General features: G+C 36.0%; 1 protein-coding gene across 1 annotated transcript in view; it reads right to left on the bottom strand.

The window, feature by feature from the left end:
• Positions 1-821: 821 nt before the first annotated feature.
• LOC107738060 (MLLT3 super elongation complex subunit) overlaps positions 822-12,158 on the bottom strand; it is a 48,884-nt gene continuing 37,547 nt past the window's right edge. The window contains exons 8-13 of the mRNA XM_016549739.1: positions 6,128-6,200; positions 5,731-5,869; positions 5,479-5,578; positions 4,638-4,706; positions 4,128-4,199; positions 822-2,189 (exon numbers count right to left, since the gene is read on the bottom strand). Of these exons, the coding sequence (XP_016405225.1) occupies positions 2,058-2,189; positions 4,128-4,199; positions 4,638-4,706; positions 5,479-5,578; positions 5,731-5,869; positions 6,128-6,200 (585 nt within the window). The 3' untranslated portion in view covers positions 822-2,057. The remainder of the gene's footprint in view (positions 2,190-4,127; positions 4,200-4,637; positions 4,707-5,478; positions 5,579-5,730; positions 5,870-6,127; positions 6,201-12,158) is intronic.

Genomic DNA, 12,158 nt, shown 5'->3' with positions numbered 1-12,158 from the left:
ATTGCTAGTTAATAGTAACGTTATTGCATTAGACTTAAACTTACTGTCTCACACATTGCTCACATATGGTATAACAACTTCCCACCCAAAATTTGGGGATTTTTCCCCACCTTGTTGCACTTGTGGTTTTCCCAGTTAAAAATGACCAGCATACAAAAAAAGTGCTTATAAATTTCTCATTTTGCTGCTATATTATGACCAAATATTGGATGTAATCTTTTTATAATTTTTTTCTTTCAATTACCACAAGTTTTATATTACTTTGTGGAACTGACTGATCGAAGGCCTCACTGATCTGAGCTTATGCATCTCAACATATTATTCACTCAAAAACTGTGGTGCATAAACTCAGATATAGAACGAACCTATTGTTATCCTAACATTATCCACAAATAATGCTTTTTTTCCCCCCACTCAAAAACTAAACTGCATCCAAGATTGAATCCAAGATTTGATGATAATATTGTATTATGGAGATTTACAAGCAAATTTTAAAAGGCTGGTCATTCGTGTTAGATAAAAGATTTTCAGCACAGCACAAGGGATATTCAGATGATTGTATATTCACCAGCTATTCCCATCCATTAAACAAAAACAAAAAGCATTTCTAACATCAATGATAAAAAGTTCACTGGTCAGTAACTACACATTCACAACGACTCCGTTTTGAATTTATATTATGATCAAGAACTTTCAACTGGAAGCAGGTCAACGCCTTCCAAGAAAGGAAAGATAATCACTTTTTTTTTTTTATCACATATAAAGTTTATATACACATATAAACATTATATAATGATAACTAAACTAAAAGCTCTTTGGGCTGAGAAAATTAATCTGGGAAATAAACAATAATAAAGTGTACAAGGCATGATTTTCATCCAGCAAAAACAATAAAAAAATTTTTTTTTTTTCTCTGATAATTCAAACACTTCAATTCAATTCAGTCTGAACCTTTCTCAACCCCACCACCACTATCACCGCGTCTCCCAAAGTATCTATATTTCTGGCGGACTCATCTGATTCAACATCATAAGGTAATGAAAAGTGAGCGATGTTGCTTTTGCACAAAGCAGAGCTTGAGGGCTACAGCTCAACTGCACAATCTGCTCATATTGGCCTCTATCAAATAATCGAATTAAAAACAAAAAACAATGGAACTGAAAAGTAAACTTCGATTACTTCTTGATTTCCTCAGTTTAACAAAGAACTCCCAAACTACAATTAAGACCTGGCTTTTTCCCACTGGTTTGGGGACAACCAATGAACAGCCTTGGGAACTGTGGTCCCCAAAAACAATAAATAACATGAGAAGATTCAACAATACACTTTCCTACAGAAACAACTTTAAGAAACATTTGGGATAGAAGTCACTGGATTTGCTTAAGGTCCTGACTTCTTTCGAATGGTACACTGAAAACCATTCTAATATTATGAATTATTTAACAGGGCAACATTTTAGAAACAGTTTGCAGATAATGTGCAATTCATTCATTAATAGGGCTTAAAGTCTTCCTCCGTCCAGCATAATCTGAAACCGTTCATTTTACATGATGTACAGCATGAAAAACATTGCTTACGATTCATAAAAACAGTGAATGATAGGAGATGTTTCATTGCTGATGAGATGATGTTCCCAAGTGCTTGCACAAGTTTAATATCATTTGCACTTACACACACACACACACACACACTTGAAACTCATACTCAATAAATAGACAATGTGGTAAGGCAGTGTTGAAACATGCATTCGTCACAAAGAACTTATCAAACATTCATACAATATACACAAATGTTTTTTCGTTTTGGAGCAAGAACATTTTTTTGGCAATGTCGGATTATCAAGGCTTTTTAGGTGAAGACCAGGTGGAGCGTAAGAAACTCCAGACTCATGTAATAACGCTGTCAATTTCTGAGGCCTTTCGAGAGACGAGAGGAGCTCTGGAATGAAAGCGGATCCTTTCCATTGCCTTACAAGTTTCAATATAGGAGAAAAAAACAAAAGGAGGGCAAAAGGGAGGTGTGATTTTCCTCCTCGTTGCAGCCAGCTGCACAAGTCTTCAAGACGATCCAGAAGTCTCCAGGTAGCTTTGCAGCTTCCGAACTGTGGTTTTGTCCAGAGAGCAGAGGTCAAAGTCAAAAGTTGTGTTTGTGATGTGAAAGTGTCCCGTTTCCTCAATGAGGTTCACAATCTGCGAGAAAAAAGGATAACATTTGATTTACTTTCTTCAGAGAACATAAAAATCTAGTTTAATGTATCAGCATTCAAAATGAATCATTCAGCAGCATTTCTTAATAATACAGTATGTGGTAATTCCATTCGCCTTTGCATTGTTTACAAAGCACCATTGACAGTGAAAAGCCCCCGTTTGCACGATATCTCGTGTCTGATTGTAATGAGGAAGATGCTTTACCAAAGCAGTCTGATATTGGTTCCAGCCCTCGCTGCTTCAGAAGAGGGACTGAATTGGTGATTATGAAGAGTGGCCACATGGATTAAACTGGGCCGTAATGGGACCCAAACCCGATCCGTTTCACACTACAAAGCAAAAGCCGCATATGGAAGGAATTTCTTCCATTTCTCCTGAACCTGGGCCAGAAACAAAGGGAAACCCAGAGGCCTGATAATGACACTGAAGATAGAAGTCAGCTGTTCGAACGCCTGTAGCCTGGACAAACAACCGTGGATGTACTGCTTTTGTGTCAAATTTAAGAAGTTTAAGCAGACAACAAACTATTGTAAACGTTGTTGCTGATATAAGACATGTAATATAATTTAACATAATATTTAAAAAAAAGAAGAAATATAATAAATATATATAAAAAGACAATAAATAAAAAGTAAAAGTTTGCAATAAAGTAATTACAAATAAAATTAATAATAATAATAATAAATATGTAACCAAATTAATTATATGATGTGCCGATTAATTAATTGCAAATTAATCACACATCATTTTGGGCTGCATCAATAATGCTATGAAAATAATGGAATAAAAAAAAAGAAAAGAAATGATACCGTGCTAAACCGCCAGTAGGTGGCGACAAGTCGCCGTCTTAATGAGTCATACATTCAACTGATTCCTTCAAAAGGCTGATTCATTCAGAAACAAAGAGAATGAGCGAATGTCTTTATGAATGGGTCACTGAATCATCGGCTCACTAGATTCGTTCAAAAATGTAGATTCATTCAGTAATAAAACACCAACGCGTGCTGCTTGGAGATGCACAGCAGTTTAGCCCTGGCTTTGTTTGGAACTAGTTTTATTGGCGAAATGGAAATACTGCTAAACTATATCATATATAAATACAAAAACTCATACAGGAGCATTTTTTGCCCTCATATCCTGAATTTTAGTGACATATAGCTGCATTCTAGTAGGCTAGCTACATCATGCAGTCAGTCAGTCAGTCGTCCTGTATCAAGTACGTCATTTTATATTTTAGAAATATTCCATAGACGTTCCTCAGAACAATTTGCCGCATAACAAGGAATAAAGCTTGCCAATGACATCAACTAATTTTCCAGTTTGCGTTAAGGGCTAATCATGGAAGTTAATCAATGCCATATCTTATTGCGGAGGAGGGCGATTATTTCACAAAACTGCAGGATTAGCTTGATTAAGATGTACGTTTGCACCGTTTGGACCTCATTTGGAAGGTCTTCCAGATTACACCACCACAGGCTTTGCAACAGAAGGGCACGGCAAATCCTTGGAACTAGAGAAGTATTACTCTCCATTGTGTCAAAGCAAATAGGCCTCAAAGAACAGGAATCATGGGCCGCAAAGAGTTTACTTGGCAAGCACTTGAAGGAAGACAAAACCTACTGTTACCAGTATGATTTACTACAGCCAGATATTCATTGACATGTTAATGCTGTGGGTAATAACTTTAAACTTTACAGGTTTCTAAACTTCTAGGTAAAGCACTCAGTGATCTCAGCTTCCTTGGACGTCGACAGGGAATTTTTAAGTGTCCCTTCTCATCTTCCCTCATAAAGGCCATTACGCGCTGAAGGAATACAGCACTGCGTCTCAGGTGCAAAGGACCCTTCGTGCAACTGTCTGTGTGGGAGTGAGTGATTTAGGAAAGCTGACTTCTGACAGGACATGCTCCTCATTTATTACCTGCTGTAATATGTGCCTTTCCCTTAGTGCCATTAGTCTTCTGTGAAGCTCAACCAGCTCATCCAAGTATGCCTGCAGAACGAGATGTAATCGATAAAAAAGAAGACATGTTTCAGATTGATCAATCAGGCTCTTACTAAATATGGCATGTCTAAAATGCCGTAGTGTCCTGCACTGCAGTGGTTTCAACTGTTTTTGCTTTTTGGACCTCAAGTGGCAGAATGAAACATCCGAATTGTTTAATGCACAAAAGTAAATGAAAATGTGCTTGCAGTGTTGTAATATTAATACATGTAAATGTTTTTTTGCATGTATTAGTATTACAACAACAGGCCAAATAAGTCATAGTGTTCTTGTAGCTCAAACAGCAAAGTGCTAGCAATGCCAGGGGTTTGTTTTCCAGGGAATCATATAGACAAAACAATGTATATGATGTTTAAAAATATGCCATGTGACAAATACAATATTAATGTAATGTAGCACATATTTATTAACAAAATGACTGCTTACCTTGTCACAGTCAATGTTTTTATTTTTGTCCATCTTTGCTTGTTTCATAGGACTCTTCACTTCGAGTTTCTGCAAAATTGATCATATTTTAATAACATTATAATATAATATATTATCATAATATATTAGCATTCAAAAGTTTGGGGTTGGTAATACTTTGTTTTTGAAAGAAGTCTGACAAAGGCTGCATTTATTTGATTAAAAAATACAGTAAATAAATAATAACTTAAAAAAAGTAATAATGTGAAATAGTTTGACAATTTAAAATAACTTTTCTATTTGAATTTATTTTAAAATGTAAATCATTCCTGTGATTATAAAACTGAATTTTCAGCATCATTAGTATCGCATGATCCCTCAGAAATCATTCTAATATGCTGATTTGCTCCTCAAAAAACATTTTTTCTTATATAAGTTATGTGCTCAATATTGAACATTTTTGTCTGTATTCTTTGAAGAACAGAATGTTCAAAAGAACAGCATTTATTTGCAATAGAAATCTTTTGTAACATTGTAAATGTCTTCACTGCCACTTTTGATCAATTTAATGCATCTTTGATGAATGAAAAATGAATTAATTGGCCCCAAACCTTTGACAGGTAGTGTACATATCCATTATATGTAATATCACATCTACGTATTTTAATTGTAACATCAAACCAGATGTACAAGGAATTTGTACTAACAACATACAGCACACATACAAAGCTCTATAGTCTATTGACAGTTCAATTTCTTTTTCCTCCACCATATTCTCTTGATAAGCACGAGATCTCTTGATATGGAAGAGTGAAATCACAGCTAAAGGAATGGGATGACAGAGAAGGTGATTCCAGCTCACCTGGTTATTGGCGGTTTTCAGTAGAGGTTGGGGGTCATTATGGGGCAGTGGTGAAGAGGCAGAGCTATTTTCACTGTCACTGCCGTCACTTAAACTCACCCTGCAAAATACATGACAGATATTCACCAGTCATCATCCCCTTCTGAGTATCCTCACATCAGCTACACAGCATGGTATGCTGGCATGGATATATAAAATAGATTTTTCTTTCTGCAGCCAGGGTTATGCGGTCGTTTTTTTATAGATATTTACCTGCGGTGGCGATGTGTCATTTGCGTGTGTAACGGTCGCTCCATGTCCGAGTCCATGTCATTATCGTCCTCCTCTTCAGAATCTTCTTCGTTTTCATCTGAGTGCAAATCTGGGATCACCGACCGCAAAGGACCCAACACTATAGGTGAATAAGGAAGGCAAACGTCTAAAAAAAGAATATCTTTTTTTTTTTTGTGTAATATGTCAACATTTTTTATCCTCAAAGAATGCATTGCACGCACACATCCTCAGATTTCTCTAATATTAGTAAAACTAATATCTTGGTAAAGTGTACTCTGTGGGTAAAAAAAGGGGGTTGACACACTGACCCATAATAAGGCCAGGCTTTCACCAAGCCAGCCAAAAGCAAGGATGTGGCAAATATTGGAAAAGTTACCTTGCCGCTTGTGTGCGCGTCCATAGCCGGAGCTCGAACTGGAACTGGAGCTGGCCGGACTTGGCTGATCCGACTAGGAAAGAAGGCAAAGTACCAACTCAATGAAAATAATAATGCCAATATCAAAGCAGTCTGGTTTTGTGTGCTCAAGAACCATGACCATGAGGTTATTTGGGAAATCAGCACTTTCTACGTTTTGATATCTCCCAATACACAGACATCAAAAACACATTTGCTAAGCCTTGCACAGTATTGCTTTTCCTCATGACACAAAATTGGTAGTAATAATAATAATATAATAATAATTAGCAACAATAATAATTAAATACAATATAATAATAATAATTATAATTAGTAATAATAATAATAATTAAATACAATATATGACATAATTTAAAATAAAATTAGCAACATTTTTCTGGTGCAAAAATAACAAATAAATAAATATGATAAAACGAATCAATTAATATATTCCCTATTTTACTGATCATAATTTATACATGCCCTAATTTAGATATGAACTGCAGCAACGGAACATTTCCCCATAAATCAAGAAGACCCAAAACGCCACACAAGGACTCATGTCCAACTGATCCCGTTCATTAGAATTAATGCAACTTTCTGATGGTATACATGTCATAGAAGACAGCTTATTACTGAATAAACTAAAGCTTTTTTTGAACATAGCTGAACAGCTGTCAGTCATCGCTTGGTATTATTGCTAGTTTTAGTTACTCAGATACTGAATGACACATAATAACAGAGATTTTAAAAACTGACTCTGAAAGAGAACCAAATGCAGTTACTTGTGCGGCCATTTCCATGATCTTCTGTTCCACACTAGAGGCTTTGATGGGTATTAGTGTCACTTCCTCACTGTAAATCAGTGGGTTCCTCGTTCACCCGATGTAATGAAGGCTGATTTATGATCACACAGATCCCTTTAGGGCAATGTTCGCACTAATGCTTCCTACTCGCACAAGTCTCCTCACTTTGAGTGCAAAAAAGCTATATAAATACGTCAAATGTACAAAATAAATCGAAAAATGTTGCTAAACAGTCAAATTATGATGAAAGAACACCAAAACAGATTTAAAAACTGTGCTGTTGAAAATGTGAGTACTGGTTACAAAAGTGAAGGGAATGAGACAGTTATTCAGTGAGCAAGTCCATCAGGCTGAGGTGAAACTAGATTTAGTGGAGGCCTCTTTGAACTGTTGCATCTGTAGATTAATTGTTGAGGATCTCACAACTTACGAGGCACCTTTGAACTCGTGGGGCAATATCTCACTACAGACCCAAGCCTCTCAGAACAATGGGACTGTGATTGATTGGATACATGGAGGTAAAAGAGCAGGCATGTTTTTAAAGGGCCCCTATTTGCTTTTAGAGACACATGCGCCATGTTTACTGAAGATACCATTAAAATGTAATCATATCTTGTGCTCTTTTGCTGTACGAACAGTTATTCTTGTTAAAGACATGTTTAAAATCAGTAAAGTAGTAGACCTTTTTAAGACAAATTAATGAAAATTTAAGGAATAAATTAAAGAGATCATAATACGTCTATATGTTCTCTAAATGTAAATGTCTATGAAGCCCATTGAGTTGTATTAGCAACACTTTCACGTTTGAAAATACAACATCCTACAGATTCCATTACTTTTTAAATCATTTTACGAAAAAAAAAAAAAGTCTCAGCTATAATGGAAATAACTTTTGTACCTTCTGATGACACTGCAAAAACATGACGTTCTACCTTGGTATTTTTGTCTTGTTTTCCAATGTCTTAGGATACATATATAAAGATCGATTCCAAATGATATAAGAAATTTAGTTTTCTGAGAAACTGATCAAAATTAAGTGAGTTTATGATTAAAACGAGAACAAATGGGGTCAGAAAAATCTACTTAATTCAAAGGAAAAACAAGATTTTATTCACCATTGACAGATATTTGTTCTTGTTTCATCTTGATTTAAGATGTTTCGATATTTGTATTGGAAAATGAGACAAAAATAGAGGAAAATATTCATTTTTTTCTTTTGCAGTGCATGCAAGATTTAACACCATGACTAAGTTGTTAAGACTTTTAAGGCCTTAATTTATGGAAGGGCAAATTAAGACTTTTTAAGACCTGCAGAAACCCTGCTGTAATCACAAAATTAATGTTGCGTTAAACTATATTTAATACTAAATTTGATGCATTCAAGTAATTATTTTAGAATGATATATTTTTCTTTGAATGCAAATGTTCTTTCACAGTCATTCGCAACCTATTTTAGCTCTGTATTTTGTTTTAAGTGCCAATATTATTCAGGATATATTATGGTAGGAAAGTAAGTGATCCATCAGGAATTGTGAAGAGTGGGTGTTTGGCAGTAAATACTCCTGGTACCCATTGGTTGAAACCTAAGAGGACTTGACAGCAGAGCAGAAAATGGTAAGTATGAAATTGTTAAATTCTTTTGGAGTAAGTGATATTTCGTGCACAAGACTAGGAACGTTCAATAAAAAAAAATAAACGATCAATTTTGATTTCATGTTCACTATAACCTTCTCCAAGAGTGCTTCTCTTCAGCATCTCAATGCTATATACTTTTATTGCACCATAGTTGCAAACGTCTGCAATTAAATTCATCCACCTGCCACTATAAAAAGAAATACAACAGTTTCCAAATGCACATCCATGCTGCTTTCCAAACATTTCAAAAACAAAAACAAAAAAATAGATCATTATTCATATAGCGTCAACAAAAGAGATGGTTAATGTGGTCTTTTCTAAGAAAACTCTTTCAAAGACAGCAGCCTTTTCTATCAAAGCAAAAGGAATGTAATGATGTTCTTTTAAAATTACATTCAGTACAACAGAGATGTGAGCTGTAAGTGGAGCGAATTGGACTGATTAATCCACAAAGACTTCCCGACCAAATGGAGGTTTAATACAAATCAGGCTTATTGTGGCAAATGGGGCCAAGGATAAAAGAGTAAGAAAGGCGCTCTGTTACAATTGCCTTCCTGACTCTCCACTTGGCTGAAGTTTTGAGGTTTAAAGTTACATTAAAGTCCATTCTGTTTTTCTTCGCTGTGCTCACGTTAAGTTGAAATTTGTACTCTAGCTGGAAACGCATTTTACAAGCTTTCAGAAATTGCATGAGATGGAGGAACATTTTGAGCGCTCAGGAAAAAACCAGCAAGGAAGTTCAATGCGAAACTATTAACCTAATTCCTCTTGGAGAGCGGCCCAAGAGGAAATCTAAAGAAGCTATTAAAGTTAATCTGAATTAATTTGTTTACATTCTTCTCTGATGAGCACTTGGTGAAACTGAATCGGCTCTCTTGAACAAAATGTACACGCAGAAGCCATTCAGCTCCACAGCGAATGGAGAAAGTGAGTGTGGGATTTATTATAACAGGGCTAGTACAGTGATTATGGCTAATAGCTAAGAAAGGTTTTAGAATTCTCTTGGGAAACGTTGGCTAACGTTGTCTATTCAGTCAAAACAGGCCAGAAGGGTGCAAATTAGATCACTCTGTCCTCTTTCTTGAAATCTTCACTATACTAGTGAAACCATCGTGCACTGACTAAGGTACTTCATCTGAAATCTTGGGGGTGAGTTCAGTTTTTTTTTTTTTTAATGACAGATGTATTTAGAAATGCTTGCATTACTATTACTCTTACTTGGGGTTAGGGATTTACACAAACCTCAAACTCTATTAAACTTTGATGTTTTTTTTTCTTTTTAAATATGTATGTACATTACAGTATAAAGCTCGGGGCTTTTTTAAAAAGAAATAAATACTTTTATTCAGCAGGGATGCAAAAGTGACAGTAAAGAATATAAATGCTGTTTAAAAAACAACAACTTTCTATTCATCAGAGAATCCTGGGAAAAATGATCACAGTTTCCACAAAAGGGAAACTTTTATTGAGCAACACAACTATTTTCAACATTGATAATAATAGGAAATATAAGTTGTCAAATAAACATAACAAATTGTGTGACCCTGAAGACAGGATTAATGATGCTGAAAATTCAGCTTTCATATCAAAAGAATAAATTACATATTAAAATATATTAACATAGACAGTTATTTTAAGATATAACATATTACAATTACTTTTTTACTGCGTTTTTGATCAAATAAATGCAGCCTTGGTGAGCATAAGCGACTTCTTTATTGATCACCTCAAAATTTGGGCCTTCCTATTACTTTTCTAAGCACTTGGAATTAAAATTTATGTTGTATACGGTGAAATGGGTGAGGGGAAAAATCCCACAATCTCACTATGAACGAGAACCATATTTAGAATTTGGATATCTGAGAGAATTACTAATACAAAAAAACATCAACAACAACAACACATAACACCATCTAGCAACCATCTACAACATATTAGCATCATGGCAGTGGGTTCTGTTTGAACAAACAACACTCATCTTTGGTAAATGTAGAAATCTGGTTTTCTAGGTTTTTCTAGGTTGTTTTTGTCTTATTGCACAGTAACCGTAATTTTGAAGTAAGGGCATAGCAAGTCAATAACTACAGTAATTTTTAAACTCTCCTTTCCAAACAACGTGTTCAAACCCACATCCACCATCTCCTCACTAGGCTGACCGCGATAGTAAAATGCGCACGCACCTTTTACAAGCTATTTAAAAGCGAAGGAAAAGAGGGAACGCCCCCGCGGTGATACCGGCATTACCGGTGTTGTCACACGTCGATTAACCGGTGGGAAAATGTCCTCACCGTCACAACCCTACTCCTCACACAGCACCCGCCAAAAAACATTCACCACGGGCATCCTCACGGTGCCTTAAACCTACAAAAATACTGAAACGAATCGAAGGCAGAATATAACGGCGCGCTATAAAACTGTTACGGCTCACTCACTCGACTGGGGGTGACAGTGGTGCTTGTGAGAGTTGCTGGCAGGGGGCAGGTGCTAAAAATCTCCCGTGAAGCGAGTCGACAATAGGGGCTGCCAAAAGTCCTGCAAGCAGGGTGGTAAAGACACTTAACTTCAACCCCTCGCCGAGCCTGTGGAAGAGCAAAGTTGTTTCTTTGAAGTTCCTTTCCCTTCATCCTCACTGTTTTTTCCCCATTTTTTTCTTCAGTCTGCATTTTACTGCCTGTTTGTCCGTCTGGGAGCATAGCTGACATCAAACACATGGTCAGGGTTCTGCGCTGTAAATCAAGCCGCCTTTCTCTTACAGGCCGCACCCCTCTTCCCAAACTAGACGCTTGTAAAAGCTCATCGAAGAAGCCCTGCACCCCTTAGACAATAAAACCGATGTCATCACTCATGAGGAAAGGCTAGCAGGTCTTTAAGCATGAAGATCATCTGGAGTGTTTGGGTTCAATCGCCTGAGATCGTGAAAAAAGAAAGAGAGCGCCTTGCTGTCACCCAAACTTGAGTAATGGCAGAGCTGTGGCCATGCAGTAAAATGCTACATTACTTTTTTTTAGAGCTAATGAAAAAGCAACTTCCATTAACATGGACACGGTTTGCAGTTTGCGGTGACATGCAGACCACCAAACTAAAACGATGCACTAAACCAGTAAAGCTCAGAACACACACATCTGAATTATTAAACAAGGAAATGTCTGTTAAATGCTGTTACAAGACTAAATGTGGTGCTTAAATGGCGTGGCGTTAACAGACGTGCCAGCACCAGTGCTGGATTATTTGCAATTTTTAGTCCGTTACTGATTCCAAATTACATGACAAACATTGTAGTTAGTAACGTAATCCATTACATCGGACTACTTTTTGATTACTTTTAGATTCTCCCCAACTTGTTTATCACATGATTTAAATAGGATAATCTTGTATCATATTGACATGCAAAAGACTTTTTGAATGTATGTAAGCAGTAGGCTATTTTAGAAAAAAAAATTATATATGATATATAGTTGTCGTCAAACATTTATATGAATTATGATTGTTAAAATAATCACTCAAACACTTTTGTTTTTACAGATTATTGACTTAATTGTCAATATGTTCATAATGACTCTTCAAAAGTC

The sequence above is a fragment of the Sinocyclocheilus rhinocerous genome, unplaced genomic scaffold (genome assembly GCF_001515625.1).
Source record: "Sinocyclocheilus rhinocerous isolate Xijiao unplaced genomic scaffold, SAMN03320098_v1.1 scaffold494, whole genome shotgun sequence".
Lineage (NCBI taxonomy): Eukaryota > Metazoa > Chordata > Actinopteri > Cypriniformes > Cyprinidae > Sinocyclocheilus > Sinocyclocheilus rhinocerous.
Note: the sequence above shows the minus strand (reverse complement) of the source record. Positions and strands in the feature narration are given on the sequence as shown.